At 37.4% G+C, this 26,709-nt stretch overlaps 10 protein-coding genes across 10 annotated transcripts; 1 reads left to right on the forward strand and 9 right to left on the reverse strand.

The window, feature by feature from the left end:
• Positions 1–169: 169 nt before the first annotated feature.
• EV154DRAFT_477354 (uncharacterized protein) lies at positions 170–1,960 on the reverse strand (the record flags this gene model as incomplete). The annotated part of the gene is made up of 1 exon (XM_051598097.1): positions 170–1,960. One exon carries the CDS (start codon positions 1,958–1,960, stop codon positions 170–172), a length of 1,791 nt encoding a protein of 596 aa, XP_051461971.1.
• Positions 1,961–2,721: 761 nt separating this feature from the next.
• EV154DRAFT_495299 (uncharacterized protein) lies at positions 2,722–3,838 on the reverse strand. Its single transcript, XM_051600021.1, has one exon. It carries the CDS (start codon positions 3,694–3,696, stop codon positions 2,821–2,823), a length of 876 nt encoding a protein of 291 aa, XP_051461972.1. The 5' UTR covers positions 3,697–3,838; the 3' UTR covers positions 2,722–2,820.
• A 3,069-nt stretch (positions 3,839–6,907) lies between these two features.
• Positions 6,908–8,727, reverse strand: EV154DRAFT_573355 (uncharacterized protein; the record flags this gene model as incomplete). The annotated part of the gene is made up of 1 exon (XM_051606388.1): positions 6,908–8,727. The coding sequence occupies one exon, from the start codon at positions 8,725–8,727 to the stop codon at positions 6,928–6,930; it is 1,800 nt and encodes a 599-aa protein (XP_051461973.1). The 3' UTR covers positions 6,908–6,927.
• A 1,126-nt stretch (positions 8,728–9,853) lies between these two features.
• On the reverse strand, positions 9,854–11,251 carry EV154DRAFT_477357 (uncharacterized protein; the record flags this gene model as incomplete). Its single annotated transcript, XM_051598098.1, has 2 exons — positions 9,854–10,570; positions 10,787–11,251. The coding sequence occupies 2 exons, from the start codon at positions 11,249–11,251 to the stop codon at positions 9,854–9,856; spliced, it is 1,182 nt and encodes a 393-aa protein (XP_051461974.1).
• A 225-nt stretch (positions 11,252–11,476) lies between these two features.
• Positions 11,477–14,345, reverse strand: EV154DRAFT_495307 (autophagy-related protein 13-domain-containing protein). Its single transcript, XM_051600022.1, has 9 exons — positions 14,019–14,345; positions 13,567–13,955; positions 13,288–13,487; positions 13,149–13,215; positions 12,921–13,056; positions 12,631–12,844; positions 12,336–12,571; positions 12,134–12,259; positions 11,477–12,052 (listed from the first exon to the last, which is right to left on the reverse strand). The coding sequence occupies exons 1-9, from the start codon at positions 14,232–14,234 to the stop codon at positions 11,531–11,533; spliced, it is 2,106 nt and encodes a 701-aa protein (XP_051461975.1). The 5' UTR covers positions 14,235–14,345; the 3' UTR covers positions 11,477–11,530.
• A 13-nt stretch (positions 14,346–14,358) lies between these two features.
• Positions 14,359–16,858, reverse strand: EV154DRAFT_436507 (glutamine-fructose-6-phosphate transaminase). Its single transcript, XM_051596821.1, has 4 exons — positions 16,784–16,858; positions 16,629–16,726; positions 15,996–16,565; positions 14,359–15,898 (listed from the first exon to the last, which is right to left on the reverse strand). Exons 1-4 carry the CDS (start codon positions 16,798–16,800, stop codon positions 14,517–14,519), a joined length of 2,067 nt encoding a protein of 688 aa, XP_051461976.1. The 5' UTR covers positions 16,801–16,858; the 3' UTR covers positions 14,359–14,516.
• A 744-nt stretch (positions 16,859–17,602) lies between these two features.
• On the forward strand, positions 17,603–18,375 carry EV154DRAFT_436511 (Tim10/DDP family zinc finger protein). Its single transcript, XM_051596822.1, has 4 exons — positions 17,603–17,812; positions 17,936–18,031; positions 18,100–18,183; positions 18,239–18,375. The coding sequence occupies exons 1-4, from the start codon at positions 17,747–17,749 to the stop codon at positions 18,257–18,259; spliced, it is 267 nt and encodes an 88-aa protein (XP_051461977.1). The 5' UTR covers positions 17,603–17,746; the 3' UTR covers positions 18,260–18,375.
• Positions 18,376–18,412: 37 nt separating this feature from the next.
• EV154DRAFT_559320 (uncharacterized protein) lies at positions 18,413–19,724 on the reverse strand (the record flags this gene model as incomplete). Its single annotated transcript, XM_051605541.1, has 6 exons — positions 18,413–18,518; positions 18,591–18,835; positions 18,936–19,109; positions 19,172–19,312; positions 19,402–19,563; positions 19,644–19,724. The coding sequence occupies 6 exons, from the start codon at positions 19,722–19,724 to the stop codon at positions 18,413–18,415; spliced, it is 909 nt and encodes a 302-aa protein (XP_051461978.1).
• Positions 19,725–20,448: 724 nt separating this feature from the next.
• Positions 20,449–24,379, reverse strand: EV154DRAFT_8379 (uncharacterized protein). Its single transcript, XM_051607798.1, has 8 exons — positions 23,930–24,379; positions 23,781–23,847; positions 22,779–23,685; positions 22,514–22,716; positions 21,157–22,440; positions 20,973–21,096; positions 20,635–20,914; positions 20,449–20,570 (listed from the first exon to the last, which is right to left on the reverse strand). Exons 1-7 carry the CDS (start codon positions 24,262–24,264, stop codon positions 20,883–20,885), a joined length of 2,952 nt encoding a protein of 983 aa, XP_051461979.1. The 5' UTR covers positions 24,265–24,379; the 3' UTR covers positions 20,449–20,570; positions 20,635–20,882.
• Positions 24,380–24,745: 366 nt separating this feature from the next.
• Positions 24,746–26,707, reverse strand: EV154DRAFT_457685 (uncharacterized protein). Its single transcript, XM_051597418.1, has 2 exons — positions 26,282–26,707; positions 24,746–26,187 (listed from the first exon to the last, which is right to left on the reverse strand). The coding sequence occupies exons 1-2, from the start codon at positions 26,521–26,523 to the stop codon at positions 24,897–24,899; spliced, it is 1,533 nt and encodes a 510-aa protein (XP_051461980.1). The 5' UTR covers positions 26,524–26,707; the 3' UTR covers positions 24,746–24,896.
• Positions 26,708–26,709: the final 2 nt, after the last annotated feature.

Consider the following 26,709-nt stretch of genomic DNA (forward strand, 5'->3'; position numbering starts at 1 on the left):
GCACAAGTGAACTTGTTTTTAAGTTTTTATTTCTCGAATGCCTGTGTCCATCAATTATCACACAACGGGGGGGGGGGTTAACTTTTTCTTTGGAAAACATTAAATAGTTTTTATATGTACATATTATGAGTATAACAAATGATGTTTAATTTTATTACTAAAATACTGTTTAAAGCTTTTTTAAAGGTTTGAAAACCATTATAATATCGCGTGATAGATTATTATTTAATTTCAATGTAAGTTCTCGGATCGATTTAACGTGGATAATTACAATTGTAGTGAGATCAACATAACCTTCTAATGTCCCTTTTTCAACCAGTTTAAAATGCTTTTTTGTTGTTTCCACAATCTCTGGTACCCTTTCATCTCTTGTATAATAGTATCTTGTAACACCTTCATCTGTCAATGTGACTGAAACGAAAGGAAGCATCCGTGGATCCCAACTTCCGGGATAAATGGTGTAAATGAGGTTTAAAAGGGGATTACTACATGTTACCGAGAGTTGTTGAATATCAGTGTTTGGCAGGATTATATTAATCCGCCTATTATCGAAAGATTCATCAGACGCGGAATCTTTAAAATTAACTACCTTTAAATTTGTAAAGTGCAATGATAACTCTTTCAAAGCATATTCGGAAAGTTTACAATTATCAAACAATATAGTTTGGATGCCACTTGTGAAGAAAAAGTTAGCCTTGGAAAGCTGCAGGAAAGCGAGACTATTGAAAACAATAGTGTGCAGGTTTTTGTGCTTGTTACTGAAAATAACCTCCAGATAGTGTTGAATATTTTTATTATCCACATTATTGAACTGGATTCGCTGTATATAGGGACCCAATCTTAACAGAACATGCGTAGCAACAGCACGATCATCTGTAAAATAATAATTTATCATCCCATCTGGGAAGTCTTTTGATTTTTGGATATCGACCGCATCGGTCTTCTTTTTATGATTATATACGGAAGCGTGTGTTTCTTGCAGATAGTTGGCATTGATGAAATCAAACTTGTCAATAAAAGCTCCACGAAGCTTAAAATCGTAATCCAAAAGTGACAAAAGCATTGTGAAAAACTTCTTTGCTGTTTCTGGTTTTAGTGTGAGTTCGTTTTGAACGCCTGCAATGTATAGTTTTTTAAGGCCTGTGAAATTTGCATAAAATATGCATGCTTGCTGGTCTGTTTGAAAGACAAAGGAACGGAAATTAAGTGTCTTTATACTCGGATACTCTCTAGTCAGGATTATTCCACCGTTGTTATGATCTGAAATGAAGCTTGTCTTTTTGAAATCCACCTCGAGCTCCTCCAGCATGGGGACGTGTTGAAGCAGAAGATCCAAGTCGTATACGCTCTTAAGGTAACCCTTAGTAATATTTAAGGATCGCAACGCGGTTAATACATTTAAAAAACTGAGATCCATATTCGTTGGCATCATTTTTTTCATCAAACGGAGAGAATTAATTGAATGCTTCAAATGTTGCGCACATTCCAAGTAAGTCGAATAAATCAATGTCCTATCGGCTTTATCATTTACAGCTTTTAATTTCCAATCGTCTGGTAAGCAATGTAATTTCCAGGCGTTTGCAGTTTTGAGCACTGTATAAAAATACTCCCACCCTTGCGCTTTAACGTTTTTAATCTTGTGGAATTTGACTTCCTTAACGTGGGGTGTATGCATCATTAAGCGATAAAGCCTGCTTTGGGTGCATTCTGGCTCTGGGCTAAAAGATCGAAAAGTAATGGACGTTGTGTACTGCCCTGGACGAAACGGGGAATCCGTAATACCATAAAATTCGGAGGGTTCAGAATCCAAATCGATGACGGGGGCAGTGTAGACGAGTGATAAATATATATTATACCAATTCCTATTTACAGCCATTAGTTGGCTATTCTTTACATGGTCTCCAGCATAAGACAAAATAATTTCCAAGATTTCATGAGGTAAAGATTTGAAAGTATCCATTTAGATGTTTTGTTTAACAGAAAAAATTAAAATAACTTTACAACGATTTGACGAGTAGCTTATATAATAAAGTTTTTGTTTGTTTTTGAGGTGCGACTGATCACAGTCGTGCATAAGAACATGCAAGTAGTTTGCTAAGCCCGTTTACCAATAAAATTTGCATTATAAAGAGAATTAAATTTTGAGTTTACAGACAGATTACATCCACTCATATGGAAGTGCGGGTTATTGAAATGCTGTCCCCATCATACTCTATTTTGATCAAGTTAGTTTATTTGTGATTTATCGATACTCTTTAAAATATGAAATCAAAACTTATAAGAATAATCTGTAGCTGCAATAGACCTAATAAGAGTGATGTATAATATAGGATGTGTTTTTTAACCGAAAAATAAAAGATGTTGTGTTTCTGTTAGTTTCCAAAGAACATTGGTACTCACAGAACAACTACCACAAGAAGGTGGATCCCTAGAACAAGTCCTAAACACCAGTGTAAACATGAGAGACGAAACGTTTAATCAAGCTTGACGACCAAGCTGGACCCAACGTGATTTAATAACGACTCATTTTATCACCCTTCAAAAAAAAAAAAAAAAAAAAAAAAAAAAAAGAGAGAATCACGCATTACCCCGAGAAGAAGCACTTTTCTTTAAATCCAAACCCCAAACTCCCAAACCATGCCACTGAACATGTTTCAAGCTTTTTTCTTTCGTATGTCTGTGTTTATCAATTAGCACACAATTGATTTTGTTTATTTTTTTCTTTGGGAAACATTTAATAAACTACATATATATATTATGAGTATCACAAATGTTGTCTGGTTGGATTATTATTATACGCTTGAAATTTTTTTTCGAAAGTTAGAACATCATTAGAATATCTTTTGATCGATCATTATTTAATTTCAATGAAAGCTCTCGGACCGATTTAACGTAGACTTTTATAATTTTAGTCATGGCTTTATAATTCGGCGTTGCTTTGGCGAGTAGATGAAAGTGTGTTCTTGTCGTTTCCAAAACCACTGGTATCCCTTTATCTAATATTGTGTAATAGAATCTTTTCACACCCTCTTCTGTCAACGTGATTGAAACCAAAGGAAGCATATCTGGATCCCATCTTTTGGGATACTCATCCTGAAACAATTTATGGAAGATTACACCACAAGATACCCAGAGCTGGTCGATAGCAGTATCTGGCATGATTATATTGATCGTATTATCATTGGAAGATTGATCAAATTGACAAGCTTTGAAATGAACCACCTTCAAATTTGTAAAGAGAGCTGATAAATCTCTAAGAGCATTGTTGGAAAGTCTACGATGACGGAACGATATATTTTGGATGGAACTTTTAAAGACATAATCTGTCCTGACAAATGGTTGAGTTATGTGACTATGGAATACAATAGAGTGTAGATCTTTGTGCTGATTACTAAGAATAATATCCAGATAGTATTCAATATATATGGTCGCCACATCAATAAGTTGGATTTGCTGTATATTCGGACCTAAGTCTAATAACGTACGCATCGCAACGTCACGATTATCTGAAAAATAATAATCTATCATTCCATCGGGGAAGTCTTTTGATTTTTTGACACGGACCGCATCGGTCATATTTTCATAATTTTGTATGCAAACGTGCGTTTCTTGCAGACAGTTGGCATTGATGAAATCAAACTTGCCAATAAAAGTTCCATGAATGTAAAAATCATAATCCAAAAGTGACGAAAGCATCGTGAAAAACTTCTCTGCTATTTCTGGTTTTATTGTGAGCTCGTTTTGAATGCCTATGAAGCGTAATTTTTGAAGGCTTGTGAAATTAGTGTAAAATATGCGTGCTTGCTGGTCTGTTTGAAAGACAAAGGAATGGAAATTAAGTGTCTTTATACTCGGATACTCTCTATTCAGGATTATTCCACCGTTGTCATGATCTGAAATGAAACTTGTCTTTTTGAAATCCACCTTAAGCTCCTCCAGCATGGGGACTTGTTGAAGCAAAGGATCCAAGTCATATACGCTTTTGAGGAAACCCTTAGTGATATTTAAGGATCGCAACGCGGTTAATACATTTAAAAAACTGAGATCCATATTCGTTGGCATCATTTCTTTCATCAAGCGGAGAGAATTAATTGTGTGCTTCAAATGTTGCGCACATTTCAAGTAGGTAGAATAAATCAATGTCATGTCGGCTATATCATTCAAAGGTTTTAATTTCCAATCGTCTGGTAAGCAATGCAGTTTCCAGGCGTTTGCAGTTTTGAGCACTTTATAAAAGTATTCCCAGTCTTGCGCTTCAACGTTTCCAATCTGGTGGAACTTGACTTCCTTAACGTGGGGCGTATGCATCATTAAGCGATAAAGCTTGCTTTGGGTGTATCCTGGCTCTGCGCTAAAAGATCGAAAAGTAATGGACGTTGTGTAATGCCCTGGATGAAACGGAGAATCCGCAATACCATAAAATTTGGAGGGTTTAGAGCTCAAATCGATGGCGGGGGCAGTGTAGGCGAGTGCTAAATATATATTGTACCAGTTCTTATTTACAGCCATCAGTTGGCTTTCCTTTACATGGTCTCCAGCATAGAGAATGATTATGTCTCGGATTTCATGAGGTAAAGATTCGAAAGTACCCATTTAGATGATTTGCAATAAAAGAAAAGATCAAAATAACTTTGTTGCCATTTGACGAGCAGATTATATGATAAATTGTTTGTTGTTTTTTTGAGGTTAATTATTCACAGTCGTAAATAAATGTATGCACATGTTTTTACTAAGCGCATTTGCCATTGTGCATTACAAGGAGAATCAGTTTTTGTGTTAACAAATAGATGTCCACTCATTTGTTAGTGCGGGCTATTGAAACACTACCCCCTTCATACTCTATTTTGAACAACTTGGTTTATTTGTGCTTTATCGATGCTCTTCAAAAATTTGAATTAAAACTTTTAAGGACAAATTACAACTATCCTAGACCACAAGACTGACGTCTTTTAAAAAATAGGATGCTTATTATAAACCAAAAATAAAAGGTATATTTCTTGGAGTTTCCCAAAGAATATTGTTATTCACAGGACAAAACGGGAAGGTGGCAACACAGATCAGGTCCCAAAACCTAATGTAAACATGGAAGACAAAAAAACAAACCAAGCTTGACCACCAAGCTGGGTGGAACGTGTTTTAAGAGTGGCTCATTTTATCACCCTTGAAAAAAAAAGAACCACGCATTACCCCCAAGAAAATGTACTTCCCTTTAAACCTTCACATCAACTGTACTTGGGAATTCAATATAAACCCGTTTCATACATTCAAAGTCAAAACATCAAATACCAAACAATGAACGAATCCCGCGGGAAGTAAGTTCCACACCACAATGTGTAATATGTAAGAATACATCACAGTGGTCTGAGAAGGTGGGATTGGAGTCAGTGTACAGTACACAAATCAGTATCATACTTGAGATTTCATATATAACAGGCAGTACTACGTACCCGCACAATTGAATTATCATTAAAGAGGCATACAATGAGAGGTGAACAAAGAAAACGCTCACAGCTGTTGTTTATACTAAATTATTTCTATGACTGCGGCACAAACCACTTTGACTGTAGATCCTTTACTTTAGCATATTTCTTGTAATAAGCAAAATTAAACACGAATGAATGAGTGATTGCTTTACGGAAGCGTAATGGTTGGAACCTTTTGTTAAAATGAAAAGGTATCAAAGACCTTTTTGCATATTCCACTTATAAGTTTAAAAGTCAAGTCCTGTGCCCGCTCATTTTCTCAAATTTATATATAGGTGGTACTACCCAGACGTTCAACAAATTGCTTGTACTACGTAAGTTGTTTCTTTGTCTCCTTCCCAAACGGCTTATTGAATGGTAAGAGGTATTTATCACTAAAAATAGTAGCTCTGCGTAGCTATGCACACATTAAATATGCGGCGTAATAGACCCTATAACTACCATATCGGCACTGGTGATGTTATAATATACACATTTAGCATGTTCAAAATATAAAAATGGTTTCCAGCTCCTCCCCCACTTTTTAGAAAATAGAAGCCATTTGTTTATATTAGATAAATACAACAAATAATCTGGCGTAGTTGTGCTCGTATGAATGAACACGGCGCAAAGTTCTTTAGACTCATGCACAATCATTTTATCAGTATAAATCCAAAACAGACATTAAAACGTAAATAAATGACTCGCATTTTTTCTTTTTCTTTTTTAACATAGTAACAAACGTTTATGGGCACTTCGAAAAAAGAAGGCGATACAGGTTACATCCAAAGTATTTGTAACAACGTTAAGTGACTGTGAATTCTCTAAGCAATTTTTCCAAGGGCTATCAGCTCGCTTTATAAAATTGGACAGGATCCAGTTTGCAGGCTGTCGTTTTGATAAATAGTTTGCTTTTTTTTGCTTAAATATTATTATGCCATTAACTGACATCCACACTGTCTAACTATCGTACCATCTTCCATTTTGTGCACTTTTATTAATAATTTGAATGATGTAAGATGACATTTAATGGTGATTATAAGATGGTAGAAAATCCTCACACTGTTCCTTTGATTTAGTTCACATTGCCAGATAAAGATAGTATATAAGTTACTACTACACTAGAGACGAAGACAGACTTGTAGTTGTGAAAACAGCAGAAACACAATTTCATTTGCTCCCGACCAGCGCCTAATTTGAAATTATAAATGTCTCCGTCAAATTGATCCACCAGCTTTGACTGAAATTAAGCAGTAGCCGACCAAAAGATATGGAAACGATTTTTAATAATTTGATGGACCACCACGCATTATATGAAACATGTACACAACTAAACATGAAGCCAACATATGGCCTTATTCCGATCATCAATCAGCATGCAATATTTTTTTTTTCTTTGGGAAACATTTAGAAGAATTATAAAAATAAATTTATTATAATTAGTATAATGAAGACTTTTTATAAGCTATAAATTCATGTGAATGTCTGTTGATGGATGAGTTTTATGGTTCATAATTGTAAGTTCTCGAATCGATTTGGCCTGAATAGCTATAACGTACGGGCAAGGTACAAATCGCGTTGCATTTTCTCTGAGTTGAAGAAATTCTTTTTCTGTTGTTTCCATAACCACTGGTACTACTTCATATTTCGTATGATAATATTTCGTAGTACCTTCGTTAATCAACGTAATTGAAACCAAAGGAAATGGCACACGCGGTTTAGCACGATTCCATCTTTCCTTATGACGATATCCTAATTCATTATTCGGAGGTCTTTGATACGTTATACAGAGTTGTTGGATATCAGTCTTTGGCATGGTTACACAGATCGACGTATGCTTGAAAGAATCAGAAAACACGCAGGCTTTAAAATGAACTTTTCTTAAATTTGTAAAGCAGGCTAATAAAAATTGAAGTGCCTGTTCGGAAAGTGTGCAAACTTCAAACTGTACACTATCTATGCACCCTGTAAAAACCAAATTTGCGTTGGTTAGCATGGTAAAATTGAGCCTTTGGAATACAATATAGCGTAATTTTTTGTGCTGGTTACTGAAAAGAACCTCCAGAGAGTCTTGTATATGCTCATCTTTTATGTCAGAAAGTTCAAGTTGCTGTATATTTGGTCCTAAGCCTAAAAGAATACGCCTCGCAGCAATATGATCATTCCAAATTGTATGTCGTATCGCCCCATCAGGGAAGAGTATTGATTTTTCAACACAGATGGGAATTGGATTGTCTCCACGACGACGACCAGACAACAAAGCGTGATTTACTTGCATACAGTTTCTGCTAACAAAATCAGACTTGCCAATAAAGCTTCCACGGAGGCCAAAATTGTAATCCAAAAGTGACGATAGCATTGTGAAGAACTTCATTTCGGTTTCTGGTCTTAAAATGAGTTCGTTTTGAATGCCTGTAATGTGTAGTTTTTGAAGTCCTGTGAAATTGGTATAAAATATGCACGCTTGATGATCGGTTTGAAAAACAAACGAATGAAATATTATTGTCTTTATGTTCGGATACTCTCCACCTAGGATCATTCCACCATTTCGAGAAAAATCTGGAACGAAGCTCGTGTCTGAAAAATCCACCTCGATCTCCTCCAGCTGAGAGACTTGTTGAAGCAGAATATCCAAGTCGTATACGCGTTTAAGCAAACCTTTAGTGATGTTCAATGATCTCAACGCAGTAAATTGATTTAAAAATCTGAAATTCATCATTTTTGGCTTTTTAGTTTTAATCAGACGTACGGAGCTAATTGAATGCTTTAAATGCTTCACACATTTCCAATAAGTGGCATGTACCAATATAGCTTGTTTATATATATGAGACAAATACCAATTGTTTGGCAATTTGTGTAATTTCCATGTGTTTGCCGCTTTGAGTGCCTTATAAAAATAATCCCAGTACCTCGTATCAAAACGTTTGATCTGATCGAATTCGACTTCTTTTACGTGGGGCGTCTGCATCATTAATCGATAAAGTTTGCTTTCAGTAATATCTGCGTAGTACTCCGTATCTCCTCCAAAATGTTGCAAAGTAATGGACGTTGTGTACTGCCCTGGATTGAACGGTGAATTAAAAAAACCATTAAATTTGGAGGGACATGAGTTCAAGTCGATGACGGGAGCAGTGTAGGCGAGTGATAAGTATAAATTGTACCATTTCTTATTTACAGCCATCACTTGACTCTTCTTTGCATGGTCTCCAACATAGAACATAATGATGTCCCAGATTTCATGAGGCAAAGATTCGAAAGTATTCATTTAGGTGTTTTGCGATGAAAGAAGAGATTAAAATAACTTTTTTAGCCATTTGGCGAGTATACTATGTGATAAAGTGTTTGTTGTTTTTTGAGATTAAGTAATCACAGTCGTACATAGATGCATTCACATGTTTTTACTAAGCACGTTTGCCATTTTGCATTACAAGGAGAACAGGATTTTTATTTTAAACCGAAAAAAAGTTTCTCTTAGTTTCCCTAAGAATATTGGTACTCACAGGATAAACACGAGAAGGAAGGAACACAGAACGGGTCCCAAAAATCCGTATGAACATAAAAGACAAAAGAATATAAACCAAGCTTGACAACCAAGCTGGGTGGAACATATTTTAATAACGGCTCATTTTCCCTCGACAAAAAAAAAAACCACGTATTACTCCCAGAAAAAAGCACTTTCCTATAAACTGTACTCATAATCTCAAAATAAACCCGCGCAATTTGATCATTTTGAGAGGTGAAAGTAAAGGGTATTATGAGCAAAAAAGAAACTCCCGCAGCTGTTTTACTAATTACTTCGTTACAAGCCACTTTGGCTGTAGATCCTTTACTTTAGTCTGTTTCTTTTGAAAAGCAAAAACAAAACAGGAATGAACGCATAAAAAATTATTAAAGCTTATTTGTTAAATTTGTTTGTCGAAATGAAAAAGGGTGTCAATAAGAAGAGGGTTTTGCAAATTCCCACTCCGCTCCCTCTTTTCCTATAATTTATGCAATTTGGTGGTGACACTGTCGTTTTTTAGAGATCGTGTACTACTGTAATATTTTTTTTTTACCCAGACAATGAAAACAGACGTTATATGTACACGAACTAGCCATGATCCAAAGAAGATTACCCGATGAAAATTGATACTACATGTCATGACAACATGGTATTGATTACAATGAAAAGAGTTGGCTGTAAGAATAAAACGAGGTTGAAATCCTAAAAAAGATTATTTTGAATAAAGGTCGTCTCAGAAGAAGCATGATGTAATTTTTTTTTTTTCAAAACTCACTTTAAATGTATAAATTAAACTTATAAGCTGTTATTTGGGGAGGATAGTAGAATATAAGAAAACAACAAGGAGGGGAGGAGGTATGAATGCACAGCATCCAATTTTTTTTTTTTTTTAATAAATAAGAACAATCAAAAGATAAAAGAATAAATACAAAAGAGTGGGTGAATTATGAATGGCCATCGAAGAAGAAGTCCCCTTGTCGAGACGTTGATTTTTTTGAATACCCGATCGAAACAACATCAAGGGAGGCACAGTATCCGGTTGATTTACAGTGGCGTAACCCATTTCTTCAAAGATCCTTAGCAAGAGTGGACCAATAGGACCTTTTCCTTCTCCTCGTTGTACCGCCTCTTGCAAAGTCAACCCCCGATCTTGCATAAAACGCATCAAAAAATCTGGCGTATGTGTATACTCCGAGTAAGCAACATGCGAGATAGACGATCCCGGTTGAAAGGGGCTCAAACCCGTTTCTAACACTACCCATTCTTCTTTCGAAAGTTGGATTCCCAATGTACCAGGTTCGGTTGCAAATTCACTCACGCTCTGCACTGTCTTAAATCGTGGATCCGTCACCAACGCTTCTAGACTCTCTGCTTCCATCCGATTCAGTTCTCTGGTGTGTTCCGAAACGAACCGTCCTTTCTCGTCCGTCATCAATCGATCCATCGCACTCTCCAGGAATTGACTAGGATGAATGGCCGTCGTACCAGGATTGATCGAAAGCATCAATTGGTTCGCAAGAAAGGGTGAAGGGTCCGGTGTGATCATGTGAGGTCCAATATATTCATTCCAGCCAGAATAGAATCCAAGCCCATGCATCAATTCATGCTAATTTTTTTTTTCACTTTTTTTATACACATGTTTGTTTACTTTCTATTAAAAATGAACATATAAACTAAAAACACTCAACTTACAAGTATCACAAATGAAAAATCTGCTTGGTTTCTACCAATAGGCACATTATCTTCCTATTTTATCTCTTTTTGTCAACCATCCAGCCCCTTCCCCTCTCAACTGTTTTTTTTTTGTATGTATGTCATTTACCTCGAACCAAAAGGGTGCATCTGCATTAAAGATACCAATGATATCAAACGGGGCAAAGGCAGGATGATCTGTCAGACCGAATTGCTTCACCAAAGCCTGTGGATGTAATCGAGTCATCCCATCACTGTTTAATAAAGGAATGGCTCGAGCAGGTGAAGAACCACCCAAGGTCATCATATTTTTACCACACTCGCCCGTGACCTGACAAAAGGACATCATCGTAGCATTGACACGTACGGGTTCCTTAAACAAAAAGGTAGAGGCAATGGTTTTCCCAGCCTTTTGAAAGGCACGTTCTGCTTTATTGCAGATGGAAGGTTCGGTATGAAGGCATTGAAATGCGATCTCCATAGGAGCCGATCGGAGATATGATCTTTTGCGTTGGCGTACACGTTGGGTCTCACATGAATTCCATTGAAACCGAATAGGTTTTCCCAAAAACTCTGCAGGTGCATCCAAGCACATGTTTTCACTGGATGACGCTAAATGAACTGTACATAAAAAAGCAAACAAAAACAATAGCATGACGCACATTTTTTATGAATAAATTAAAAAAAGAAGCAATAAGAGAAAAAGGGAAGAAAAAAGAAAAGAAAGTGTAATTATAAAAAAAAAAAAAAAGAATATACATTTTCCCCTCTCCCGGAAATATATTTTTCTTGTAACCAAATTAAAGAATCCCTTGTCATATTTTTAAAGAATTTTTTTTTTTATTTTAAGTGGAAAAAATAAGAGAGAGAGAATTCAAAGGTCATTGTAGAACAGTCTGTTAGTAAGTTGATGTCGATGATGTGTACCATCATCACTGGTGTGACCTGTAGTTTGAACTTGCATCATTTTAGTAGTACTGGGTATATTCCCACTACTATGGATCCTTCGCATACTGGATCGATGTTCAGTTTCATCTTCATAAGCTCCACTTAACTCACTCATCTTAAAGACCAACGAATCATCGTCCTCATGACTCGTACTGATACGTCGTACGGGCGCAGTCGGTGGCGGAGGCGGAGGTGGGGCCTGTCGATTCTTTAAGGGCGATTGCGAAACAATCTCATCCGCCGATAAGACTTCCTTGACATTACTGCTGGTGGCAGGAGGTGAGATCAATTCAGTGTTATGCAGAGGTGAAGGTCGAACAGGTAGATTTAATCCCTTGTTATAAGAAGAGGATTCCATACTACTTTGATTATCCTTTGCCTGCATACTAAATGACATCGAATCCGATAAAATGGTGTGAGTTTCTTGCATATTCCTAAAATGGGATAACTAAAATAAAAAAAAAACATGTATTTTAGTGTACATATTGCATAATACGCTCTTCCTCTCTGTCTCTTTTTTATTATGTACTCTTGATTGCTCTTGTTGCTGCGGTGCCACTTCGGAATAGACAGAATGGTGTTGAAATAACTTTAATTCTTGTGGATCCCCAATAAACTTCATAAAATCCTCCAAATCTTCCTCCTCCTCCGACTCCTAACACTGAGTGTGAATACAAAAAACAGAATGTGCATGATAATAATAATAAAAAAAAAAAAAAAAAAAAACTGACCAGGTTAATTGAGCTTTGATCACTGGTGCGTGATCCTCTTCTTACCATATCAGCTGCAGCTAAAAATGATGCGGGTCGAGGATGACTGCTACTGTTACTACTGCTTACACTTTTAAATTTCTCAAAACTAGAAGAAAATTCCACTTTGCGTCCAAATGATCCACTTTCCGCCGTTGCCATCCCTACCGTCGTTGTCGTTGCTGTCGGTCTTGTGGTCGTCTGTGAACGGGAAGGATCTATAAGATGGAGTTAATCGATGATAGAATGCAAACGTATAATAAAAAAATTTAGTTACACATGAGCTCTTTTTGGGGTGAAGATGATAAGGAAGGTGATTTAAACGGTTGTACAATGGGAGCAGAAATCCGTCGTTCTAATGAGGTGATCACAGTGGATGTAGAGCTGGTAGGGTAATAACTGCGGCTGGGTCGAAAAGAAGGTTGCATCGTACGTCGTGAAGAAGAAGAAGACACGGATGGATAGAGTGTAGTAGGCGCCTTGACTGTAGACTTTAGAAAGAAAGTGAGTCATGTGTCTGTACACTTCTTTTATTCTCTCTCTCTTTTTCTCCTTTAACAGACATACCTCTCTTTCTTGTCGATATTTTGTCATGGTAGGTGTAAAGAAATTCTCTTCGACTTCCATCATGGATTTATCAGGCTCAATTTCTCTGATATCAAATTGACAATGATTTCGATAATTCAAAGAGAGTTTTAAGGTACTATACTATGTCAATATCAATTATCCCAGTCATACTATACATAATAAATGTGTCTCTCTTTTTTTTTTTGTGTGTGTAAGTGTATGTTTTACCCCAACGGTGTCACGACATGCTTAAATTCATAGGACTGCACAGTATCCATACTTGTGAGTTTTCTGTCTAAGATAAGAAAATGTGAGAAAAAAAAAAAGGGGGGGAGGGGGGAAAATGATGCGATTTATGGCTAATTACCAAGTGGTATTTCATCCGGTCGATTTATCGCGTGTGTAGATAACCTATAACGTAAATCAATCTCGCCATGCTGACCATTTAATCGTTGATACAACTTATGACCAGGCAATAATCTCACCAATGAATGCAAAGACCGAAAGAAGACGATAGATTTCTTGTACAAATTGGGTAAATCCACAGCGACTTCAGGCAATGGATGTCTAGATAGTGTATGTGTTAGTTATTATTCTCACCATACAAAATATACACGAGTAAAGGGGGGGGGGGGACTACTTTTACGTTAGCTTAAGTGTCCAGGATTCAATCAGGATACATTGGACACCCAAATTCAATTTATGCCATCCACGTCCATCTTCACCTTCCTGCAATAATTCGGGTTCCGACGTCTCGATATAAATATCAATCACTAGTGGAGGAGGTTCCTCGTCTTGATGCGTCTTGATGAACAATTTCCAAAACTTTAATTCATCCTTAAGCTGATCATCCTCACTAGTTGCAATATTGAACTTTTTTGTGCGTGTTAAAAAAAAATAATATCCATGTATATTTTTTTTTTTTTTTACCCATTTATTGACTTTGCGTCTTGTGTTCGTATGAGGATGACCTTTGAGATGATCGTCAGATATCCTAGATTGGAGAATGATTTGTACAGTCTTTGTGAAAAAGTTCTGCATAATGAAAATATAAGGGTTAGCTGTGTTTAAATCCACATGCTGAATAGATTTCTTTACATGAATAATTTGCTCTAGTTTAGAGTTTTTGGAGCTGGAAGAAGAAAGTGGTGCCTGTGGCATACTTCCACGATAACTGTTTGTTCGAGAAGGACGACTATACAAGACGGAGGCGGAAGGTGAAAGTGAGCTTGTCGTGGACGATAAAGAGCTTTTGGATAAACTCGTGGTAATGATGGGTTCTGGCAATCCTTTGCCATCATGGAAATGACTCATTTTCAACAACAACAAAAAAAAAAAAAAAATAGAGAGAGAGAGAGAAGGGGTATTCACCCTCACAAGACTATTATATACACACACAAAAAAAAAATACAGGTGTCGTGACTTGGCATGATTATTATTTTTGTCAAAATTTCTTTATTAGGGAATAAAGACGTGGTAGTGGGGTGTGTGGGGTGTGTATATATGTTTTTTTTTGGTTTGTGCGGGATGAAAAAATATAAATGTGTGTGTGTGTGTGTGTGTGCAATAAAGAATGAAAAAAATAAAATAAAAGATTTACTCGACAGTGACAGACTTGGCAAGGTTTCTAGGGAAATCAACATCGACACCCTTGATAATGGCAAGATGGTAGGAGAGTAATTGAAGGGGAATAATGTTGACCAAACCTTGCAAACAATCACTGGTCTTGGGGACTTCAATAGTCTTGAATTGGTTGACCAAGTTTTGATCACCGGTGTTACAGATAATGATGGGAGTACCCTTACGAGCAGCAACCTGTTGAAGAGCAGATTGAACCTTGGGGTAAAGAGAGTCTTGAGTCATCAATAAAATCACAGGCATATGTTCATCAATCAAAGCCAAAGGACCGTGCTTGAGTTCACCAGCAAGAATACCTTCACTGTGGATATAAGAGATTTCCTTAATCTTGAGAGCACCTTCAAGACAAGTGGCATTTTGGTAACCACGACCCAAGATCAACAAACTCTTTTCTTCGGATAAGGTCTCCAAGGCAAGCTTTTGAAGGTTATTATCAATAGCAAGTACTTCCTTAATATGACCAGGCAAGCGGTAGAGACTATCAATAATTTCTTCACGTCTCTTTTGAGTGGAAGTGGTATCTTCGGCCAATTGAAGGGCCATCATGAGCAAGGCAATGTATTGAGAGGTATAGGCCTTGGTGGAAGCAACACCGATTTCGGGACCAGCATTGATATGAACACCACAGTGAGTTTCACGGGAGATGGAAGAACCAACTGTGTTGGTAACACCCACGCAGAGAGCACCACGTTCTAAACAATAACGCATAGCCAAGATAGTATCAGCAGTCTCACCTGATTGAGAAACAAAGACGCAAACATCATCACGGAAAATAGGTGAGCTTCTATCCAAGAAATCAGAAGCAAGTTCGGCTTGAGTACCAATTTGGTTTAACTCTTCAAAGATAGAACGGGTAGCTAAACAAGAGTGATAAGAGGTACCACAGGCAATAAAGATAATACGACGAGCACGACGAATGATATGAGTAAAACCACGAAGACCACCCAAAGTAACCTCATGGTTTTCAAAGTTAACACGACCACGCATGGTGTTGACAACAGACTCGGGTTGTTCATAGATTTCCTTTTGCATGAAATGATCGAAAGAACCCTTCATAATTTCGGCCAACTCGATTTCCAAGGTTTGGATGGAACGGGTAGCAGCAGTGTTATCTTCCTTGGAACGACGAACACGATGGATATGAAGTTCACCATCAGCAATGTGAGCAATATCATCATCTTCCAAATAAAGGACACGCTTGGTGTGTTCAACAATGGCAGAAGCATCAGAGGCCAAGAAGTATTCAATGGGTTGAGGCATACCATCTTCACTCAAGAAAGCTCTGGATTGAGAACGATTTAATGCAGGACGAGACATATCTTGACCTTCGACAGGGGCAACTAACAAACAAAAGAAAAGTGTTATTTTAGTCTAACCGTACACACACACATACACACACACACACACACACACACACACACACACACACAAACTTACATGAGCTGTCTGTTCCAACGGCATCCTTGTGTCCACCAAACTCAACATCAACAAAGTCAACCTTAAGCTTCTTGGCAGTCTTGACACCAATCAAGAGAGGAGAACCACGACGGGTAGCAACGATTTCGTTAGGGAAATAGGTAGACTTGAAGATGAAAGCATAAGAACCTTCCAACTCCTTGACAACGGCCTTGACTAATTCAAGGAAGTTCATGTCCTTGTTGTGGGAATCAAAGACATACTTGGTCAACTTGGCAACACATTCAGTATCGGTGTCTGATTCAAAGACATAACCCTTCTTTTCGAGAAGGAGCTTGATTTCCTTGTAGTTGGTAATGATACCGTTGTGGACAACAGCAAATTCATTGGTGGTATCGGAACGTTGGGGATGAGAGTTGATTTGAGAAGGTTGACCATGAGTGGCCCAACGCGTATGAGCCATACCACATTGGCTGATGAAGGGCTTTGCGAAATCGACAGGTTGTTCATCAACGAGCTTTCTTAAAGCAGCGACCTTACCCACTTGCTTCATGATGATGATGTCTTCCTTGTCACCATCCACAGCGAAACCTAAGGAATATACTTAATATACAGTTTCCCCCCCTTTTTAAAAAAAAAAAAGAAATAACTTACCGGCAGAATCGTAACCTCTGTACTCCAAACGAGAGAGACCGTTCAAGAGAGTGTCACAGACATCGCGACGAGACTTTTCACAGAGAAAGTTACAGTAACTATATCATATTTAATTAATACGCTTAATAGACACACATTATGATTTGCTCTCTTACCCAAAGATTCCACACATTTTTTTATTTTTGTAGTTGTTTTAAAAAAAAAAGAGATGAAGGAAGGAAAAAAAAAAATTAAATTTATTTTAAATCGGTTCTATTTATATAACTGTAAAACAATCAAAATAAAAAATAAAAAACTAAATTTTTTTTTTTCCGCGGATTCTTTTAGAACTAAGCAGGTTTCCGCGGGGCTTGATTTTGGCACTCCCCCCCCTTTCTCACTTGCCCCTTTGGAAGCACTCTTTTTTCTCTCCCATTTCCGCGGGGGTTGAGTTTCTTTTTTACTTTTCTGCTTAAAAGGTAAAAATATCTATCCAATCCATGACCTCATTCCAACAAAAATCTATTTTTGCTCCAGAAATTGCCTAATTTCTTTTTTCGGAATGCCCTGATTGCTATCAAATAATTTTTTTTTTTTAGTGCAAAGCAAAATGATACGTTGCCTTTTATGAAACACGTAAACAGTTACTGCAGATGATTTGCATACAACAACAAAAAATACATGCACTTTTTACCCCTTTTTTTTCTTTCTTTCTTTCTTTTTTTCTAAACGCGACAATAAACAGATATAGGCCTTTTTTTTTATATATATATATTTTACTTCAGTCATCAAAATCGCACCCCCCCCACTTTTTTTTTTTCTTGTATGAGGGTGCAACACTTTTTTAACAGGTACAAAAATAGTCTTCTCCTTTTTAATCTTATCTATTTATATTCAAAGCCAGTGCGCACGTTTATTTCATCCTTTAGCACGGGTTGGCAAAAAATCACCAATCTAGATCGCACACCTTTTTTTTTTTTTCGGTTTTGGGTTTTGGGCGCATCGTGACCGTCTTTGTGACGTAAATCACTTTTTTGAAGGGAAAAAAAAAAATATGCTTTTTTTTTTTTACTACACCCGCTTTTTTTTTTTTTTTATAACCCTTGTTCATCGACAACTTTTTTTTATATATAAACAATATGGATTTCTCTCGTTTCAACCAAGCTGAACAAGCTCAAATTGGTGCCATGATTGAGCACAAGCAGGTAATGAACCCAGAAAAAAAAAAACATGTAACAACGTGTTTTTTTATACAAAAAACGTGGAATTGACATATTTTTTTTTCCCCCCGCCTTACCCCCCTCCCCTTCCCACCAATAAAAAAACAGATGAAGGATTTCATGAGACTTTACAGTAACTTGGTTCAACGTTGTTTCGATGATTGTGCCAATGATTTCACCAGCAAGTCTTTGACCAGCAAGGAGGTATGTTATTTATAAAATAGAGAGAGAGAGAGAGATAGGCACTCATGTAGTTATCTGTGTGTGTGTAGGAGGGTTGCGTGAACAAGTGTGCCGACAAGTTCTTGAAGCACTCTGAAAGAGTGGGTTCTCGTTTCGCTGAACTCAGTCAAAACGTAAGTCATACATGTCAAAAAAAAAAAAATCATGCTAAAATACATGTGTATATAGATGGCTGCTCCTGGAAATTAGATTGGAGAAAAAGATACTGATATGCGTTATTTTAGATAATAAAAAGAAAAAGAAAAAAAAAACGTAAAGGGTATAAGGAGAGAGAGAGAGAGAGAGAGAGAGAGAGAAATGCATATGTGTGTGTGAGTGTGTGTGTGTGTGTGTGTGTGTTGATTATTTGCAAATGGACAATTCCTTTGGCGATGGAGACAAGTAACGCCTACAGGTTGGACATGTAGGTCGTGACACATGATGTTGGATCCAAGAGTGTAAGCAATGTCTATTTATTAATTAAGAAGCGTAAGTTGAATGTTATATAGTTGCACACATAAAAAAAAAAAATGCCACTTACAGATGAAAGAGGTGGCCACAGGCTAACTTCTTGGCCGTCTTCATTCGCTCTCGACAAATAGCACAATCATCATTATGCCTCGAGAGTTCTTCCGTAGATGCATCCACGTATCGATCTCTCACATACGACATGGCGATCCATCGCTCACGATAGATGATCACCTTATTATGCAGATTCTTCAACACACTGCGTACATTTAAAAACAAAACAATGTCCACCAGTCCAAAAGAGATACCATGCATCCACTATGAATAACAATCATCATTGTAAGTAAATAAATAAATAAAAAAAAAACCCCTCCTCCTCCTCCTCCTTTCCCACTGTCACAACTGTTGTCTTTGTTACCATGAGCTGCAGGTATTGTAAAAGTGTGCATCCGAGTATCAATACATCCGCACTGAGCTCTGTATAGTAGTTAATCCATCGCTTGCTTTCAAATCCATTTTCTCGCCATAAATCCATTAAATGCGTAGAATACTTGATCAATACCTGTATCGTATCAAACACCACCGGCAAAAACTATCATATAGAAGAAGGATTAACCTATTTATTTACATAGACACACACACATCCTGTGTTACCTCCAGGGTAAGGAAAGCCAATGAGGTTGGAAAGAAATACAAGGATCCGAGATACCAGATGATATTACTAAATAAAATGGTTGACAACAAGACGGTGATTTTATAATACTTTTGCAACGAAACAAATGCCACCGTTGTCAGCTAATTTACAATTGTGTGTAAGTGTGTGTGTGTGTGTGAAAAATATACAATAGGGTAGACCCCCCCCCCAAAAAAAAAAAGGAACTCACATTATCAAGTCGGTCTCGGCTAAGCAAGCTAAAGATCCGCATAAATCCCAGTACGCCAATCCACATGGAGAGTCTTAGGATGTGTCTCCATACAGGATCCATGACAGCCCCAATAAATATCACTTTGAATAGTAAAAAGTTCAACATACGATCATACATGTGCTATTGAATTATTAATTTTCTTTTCCACACACACACACACATACACACTTTCACTCTTTGACCCCCCCTTTTTTTTTTACCTGGCTTTCCATGGGCCATAATTCTCCAAACACAAGCTTTATAATGCCTCTTCCGATTAACAGAGATCCACAAATAGTCATATTCACATGCGCCTTTTTTTTTTTAAAAAAAAAAAAAAAAGAGTAAGATGGAGTGTGTGTGCTGATGAAAAGAATGGTTTTACCAGTAAACTTATTTTTCGAGATTCGACATGTGTGATATATGCAATGAGATAACTTTTATTACATATTGAGTTGTTGGTTGACATGATGGAAGGAGCATAACAAGTTGTCCATATATCCGAACAGGTAAAAGACCTTAACGAAACAATGAAGGCTACTGTGAAAGTTATGGTGGACACGAGAGCATAGGTTGGAATGTCGTACTTCATTGCCAACTTGGTATAATGTGTGTGTATATGTATATGTATAAAAGAGGGAGGTTTTTTTTTTTAAAAAAAAGAGAAAAAGAGTATGTAAAAAGAGAGTTATCCTACAAGTGTGTGTGTGTATATCGTAAAAAAAATAATAATAATTTTTTTTTTAAATAGCCGCTCTATTCACTCATAGATGGATTCCAACATTTCCATTGCATTTAATTCAATAGGAATAGCAGATGACAACTGCTTTTGTTGCTGACGTTTGACTTTGGCCTTGTAATCTTTCTTGGTCATGAGTAAATTTGCAAATAGAGTATCCATAATGATAGAATCCTCGCCATCCGTCGTGTCTGTGAGTGTGTGTTCAAAGAGTTAGAAAAAGAGAAAAAGAGATACAACTTTGGGAGAACTTACAATCGTTCATGGCAATGCCTTTTCCTTTGAGTTGATTACTATTATTTGCAGCACCTCCTTGACGTGCTTGTATTCTTCTTTCCGCTTCATACTTTTTCTGTGCTGAAATACGTTCTTTTGTCTGTTTCAGAACCTTGATTTCAACAGAACATTTCTATAGGATGATAATATTAGCTCACATGATGGCAATCGATTTCAAATAATAATAATAAACTTGCCTGCCAGGTAGTGGTAAAGGTGGAAAAGATGCGAAAGAATTCACTGGGCTGCATCGTCTTTTGATTCTCACCATACAATGCTACCACATGTTCATAAACGGACTCGGTTTCCTTCAAAAGACGTTCAACCACATCAAATTTTGCTTGGGCCTCCTTTCCAAATGACTTCATGTGTTCAATGAAAACATCATGGCCTGATAAAATATCAAACTGCTTTAAATCTTTTCGAATCGTGGCAAAATCACTCATCAATTCCAGCTTGTTGACTTTTTATTTTTTGCTGGGCATGTTAGTTGTATCCAAATAATCTCTTTTGGTTGTCATGTTATTATTTTTACCTTTGCATGCTTCTTGACAATGCTTTAATTCTTCTATAAACTTTAAATTCTTGGGAAATTTGGTTTCATTCATTTCCACCAAGAAATGCATTAACGTGGTCGATTTGCTCTTGGTATCAATCAACTAATCCATACAATTAGATGAGTAACACATGTACACACACACACACACACACATACATACCTTGTTGATACTGCCAATTTTAAAGCCGGAAGCGCCACCCCGATTGGTGTTACCATTCATATAATTCCCCAAGACCAAGATTTGTTTCAAGACCAATTTAAACATTTTGGCTCCTTTTAAAAGAGACGAAGCATCCAAGATATGCTGCAAGTTGAGTTGAATCGTATCAATGGTTTCCCAAAAAGTGATCTTAAACAACAAACACATGACTCTTTGTTTATACTGCGGCACATGCATCATTTGCAACACCAGTTGATCCGCTAACGAAAGTTGACTCACACTCTCCGGTTTTTCCTCTTCAAACTTTTTCAACGTCTTGACCTCATCTGGCTCCGGAGCAAACTTGATTAAATTCTCGAGCACATGTTCCTGTAAGATACACTCAGCCATCGTCTCTAAATACGTCGGAAATTCTCGAATCTCAAATTCCTTGGGTAAACTCGTTAAAAAGATACTCATCGTATACGCTTTACGAGAATCCAACAACTCAATCACTTCTATTTTACGTTTGGCACGTTTACTCAAATCCACCGCAGGTTTCTGTGCAAACGTACTTTCGATCATGGTGAATACATCCGCACGCGAAAGCTTGGTTACCAACGATGGCTTGTCAAATACTCCGTCGTCTTCTTCCTCTGAACTCTCTTCGCCCAAATCTTCCCATACTGTATTGTTTAATTGACGTCGGTTGATCTTTTCCCATTCCACAAATTTTAGCTTTTGTTTGCATTGCACACTACTTGTTACAGATGCAACAACTGGCGGTGGGACAGAGAGTCCCATAGGTGGAGGTGGAGGCGCTCCCGTAGCGCTGATAGCTGGAGGTGGAGGTGGCGGCGGTGGAGGTGCTCCATTTGTATTCAAAGGTGGGGGTGGAGGTGGAGGCGGTGGTGCGCCGTTTGAACTTGCTGGAGGAGGTGGAGGTGGCGGTGGAGGAGGAGGAGGAGGGGGAGCTCCAGTTGTACTCATGGGAGGTGGTGGAGGAGGAGGAGGAGGAGGTGGTGGTGGTGGAGGTGCTCCGTCTGTAGTTATGAGTGGTAATATACTATGAATAGGTGAATCGGATATCTTGTTGCTACCGAGAGGAATAGAGCCTTTGGTATGAATGGGCAAAGAAGGTAATTCTTTTCTCTTGATGGTGGGTGTGGAAGATAGAGTGGGTATATTTTTTTTTAATGCAGTAATGGATGAATTTGTTTTTGATCTAAATAATGGCGTGCTGGTATGATGTGCTTGGTTCACACTTTGACTAATTTTGGATTTTATCGTTTGAAACGATTCGGTCTAATACATGTACACATCAATAAAAACTTTTCTTCCCCCCCCCCTTATTTTTTTGTACTTTGTATAGACTTACAGGTTCAGTATGATTGGTTTTGACGAGAATACTCACAGTTTCAAAAAGTCGTTTGATTTGACTGTCCATGGATTCGAGAGTACGTTTATGATCTAGTTCAATATCGTCCAGTCGTTGTTGTAATACCGCATTGGTCTGATTAGCAACACGTAAACTACGTTCGAGCGATTCGTTTTTAATGCGATATTGGCCTACAAGACCGTCTACATGCACATCCATGTCAATAAGAGAAACACAATGTATACAAAGAGAGAAAAGAAAATACCTGCTTTTAGATCGACTTGGAGACGTAATGCAGCTTCTCGCTGTAGAGCTTCTTCCATCATTTCTCTGGCTTCATCCGCTTCTTGTAGAGCAGACTCCAGTTCATCCTCGTCAGCAAATTTGGAAATCAAATTTTGGACGGTGAGACCATACGTATTTGTGAAATTGTTGAGGATGCCCTGTCCATCTAAAGATATCTGCGAGATGAAATGTTCGACCAATTGATAGTACCTGTTTTTAGTCTCTGAATCACACTGAATAGAGAGCAAATGTTGTAACAAATTGGAAAGATAATCGTAGGCGCGTGTACCATTAATGGAAGACAAGATCTTTTCTAACATCTCTACAGGTTCCGTGCTATTCCCCACCACCATGTGTGCAATTGAATCATTGTCTTGTAATTCGCGAAACTCTTCCAGTTTTAAATTCATCAATTCGTTATGAAATAAACCCATCTTTTCAAAGATCTGTGCTAATCCTCCTTCATACAATTGATTGCGTAGTCGAATACGCGTTTCGCGGTCTTGAATGGTTTCGGGATCGACAAGGGCTAGGATCAATAAGAGGTTGGCTAAAGCATGCTCGGTGATGGGAATATCGGGATTACTGTGGGTGGCGATTTGGCGTACATCGTTACTGGCACCAACAAGGGAACCCATCCTACCTCGTCCACTGAGGACGGCGTCTAAAGTTTTAAGCCAGGAATCAAATCGTCGATAATCACTTTTGGCCCCTTGGATAGCGTCCATCCCTTGAAGGACCATCGAGTGACCTTTGGGTTGTTCAAAGTAGCACATAAATGTTAGTGCATCACATACAAGTCGTTGTGTGGGGAGAGAAGGTGAGAGTAAAGATTGCGTCAAGGTGATAATATATTGTGGTTCGTTCATCACATGTTGAATACCGTACTATTTTTTTTTTTTTTTACAAAAAGGGTTGAAGTTATTAGTGAAACGGTTATTTTTCAGGTACACATGTTTTTTTTTTTTTTTTTTTTTTTTACATAATTGTTGAAAATTTGACGTAAACATTTAATAATTTCTAATTCGAATTGGGATTCTCGTTGATTTCTAATTTAAAACAAGTATTAAAAGACAATAATTTTTTTTTTTTTTTTTTTTTTTTTTTTTTTTTAGGTTAAGGGGAATTTACCTGGTGTTGACTTTATTGATAAAAGCTAGTTCATGAAAGAGAGCATCAATGCCGTTTTGTTCAATAAAATCTTGAGCCCATTTAATAGGCATGGTACGTAACCGTACGGATAAATCAGATACGAGTTTAGATCGAAGGTCGACTTTGGCATCCCTTTTCAATAAAGAATTAATGTAATAAGCAGGAGTTAATAAATAATCACAATCCATCATATGCGAATCATTGATTGTTGTTGTCGTTGTATTGGGCGTCGTATTTGCAGTTGTCATGCTATTGTTGGTGGTGATGGATATGCGATGGGTCGTGTTCTTTTTATTTCCAACCACAGTTCCCATAGATGTCAATGCACTTTCGTTACAGAGGATAAACCATTTTTTTTCGGGTGTCAAGTCTCGTACACTAGCATCGTTGGTACTTATACTCAAGCGAGACTATACAAAAAAAAAAAAGATGGGGAAGGTTAAAGATGGTAAAGTTTATATGAATTGATGATTGCATAAATTACGGCAGTTTGTTCAAACAATCGATCTATTTCGGCATTGGAAGGTTTATCCTTGATACTTTTACTATTTAAAGGTGGGCTTGAAGAGAGTGTGGATACTAGAAAAAAAAAAAACGGTTAGTGGGAGCTTTTTGTTTTTAGTGTGAACTATTTTTTTTTTTTTTTTTTTACATTTGCCATATGGTTTTGGTTCAAGTGAGTTCTTTTTCTTGCTCCTGAAAAATGCCATGGCACACACACACACAAAGAGAAAAAAGATGAAAAAAAAAAAAAAAAAGATTAATGAAAGAGAGATTTTAAAAAAATATTAATTGTTATTTTTATGTGCCAAATAAGGAAATGTGTTGTTTATATGTTTATGCAGTAAAGAGATTGTATATATATGTATATTTTTTTGTAGGAGTAAACTATGTGTATTCACATATGAAAAAAAAAATCGGGTAATGTATCAAGAGGTTGTTTTATCTATTTTTCTTCGGAAGGAGGCCAAAGATGAGAAGATGCCCAATGAGCGATATGACTAAAGAGAGAATTGTTTCGATTATCTTGTTGTAATTCTTCGGTTGCACTTGTGTTACTCAAACTTCTCTCTGTGGTAGGTCTCACATGTGGCACAGGTTCATTCACAACAGCCGCAGCCTTTTGATAGATATGAGGTACAGCAGCAACAGGTGGTGGCGGAGAAGGTGATGCATATCGATCTTCCGATATGGCAGTAAATGGCACATCTTCTACATGTTCACTACTAGTATCCCAATCATCGTCATCAAATTCATATTCGTAATCAGACTTTCCCGGTACATGGTGCTCTGTAATCTGCTCTTCCCATTGTATCGGTGTGTCATCTCCTGCTATTATATCTTGTTGATCGCCTCTGTTTCTCACAGGTTGTTTGCCTTTGGACACACTGATAATGTGATTTAAAAGCGCATCGGATTCGGCACTTTCAGCATCCCAGTCACCATGATGCTGCTGATAATTCGTATTGTTGGACCTATGTTTTTTATGACTACTGGAGATGGTGGGAATGATCATTTCATCCTCATCGTCATCGGACGAGGATAAATCTGGATCTGAACGGGAATTTGTCTTTAACAAGGCGGGTTCAATCTTCTTGATAGAAGACCGCACTTTGTTGGGTTTCCTATGTATCATGATACTACCAGCATCTGATTCATCACCTGGTTCATAGCTATCGGAAGTATCGTCCTCTTCATTGGTATCTGTTGTCGCATCATTTAAATCGACCATGCGTAAACGAGAACCCTTTTTTTTACTCGTCTCATCTGTACCCAATGCCACACATTGTTCCACATACTGATTAAATCTCAATTTGGGCTGACGATGACTGGCAATGACAGCAGGAGAAAATGCACCGAGTTGTTGATTGGCCTCAGATATCGAGATATTACTGCTATCTTCCTTATTGATTTGTAGTTCGGATGCGGATCGTTTCAAGATATCGGACATGGTCACTTTCTTGAGAGCTGATTTTAATGGCTTTTGATGTCCTTGAAGGGGTGAAGCGGAAGGTCTACTTTGCTTACTATTCTCCATTGGTCTCTTTTCCTCCTTTTTCGATGATGTGGGTGGTGGTGACGGCGAGAGTGGGGGTGCAGGTGCTTGGTTCATCATCAATCCAAGTGTATCTTCTGTTGTAGATACTTTAGGTTTAGCGTATCGGTCGGTATCTCCAATCTCTTTAATCACAGTATGTAACGGTCCATAAAGCCAAGTAACGTCACTATCTTTAAGCCTATTCATTTATCGAGTCTGATTAAGATCTATCGATTGGGGGGAAGGTTCATATATTTTTTTTTTTTTTTTTGGTTCGCTTGTTTTATATTTACCAATTTAATGTATCTGGACTGACTGTTTTTAAATTGTTGCGTTGTTTAGCCCAAGTTCTCCATGAAGCATTCTCGAGTCGAATACCATTGACAATATTTAACTTTTGTTTGGTTAACACACGCCAAGAAGCCGCTAGGTCCATTTCGTCAAACTTGTACGATAAATAGTCCACATTACTTTCCGTCACTACATTTCGAGGTGACTCAAAGTCATCGTCCAACGCATGTTTTTTTGTCAACATTGTTGTACCACGAGAATTAAGAAAAAAAAGAGAAAGAAAGGTAAAGATAGAGTTGACAATCTTTTTTTTTTTTTTCTTAATCGGAAACAAATCAAAATGACCGCCAATTTGGATGAAAGCAGTCACTCCATTTGGAGCACTATAAAGTTGAACCTTTCTTTTTTTTTTTTTTTTTTTTTTTTTTAA

Source organism: Mucor mucedo, assembly GCF_025094135.1.
Source record: "Mucor mucedo strain NRRL 3635 chromosome Unknown EV154scaffold_10, whole genome shotgun sequence".
In the NCBI taxonomy this organism is placed as follows: Eukaryota; Fungi; Mucoromycota; class Mucoromycetes; order Mucorales; family Mucoraceae; genus Mucor; species Mucor mucedo.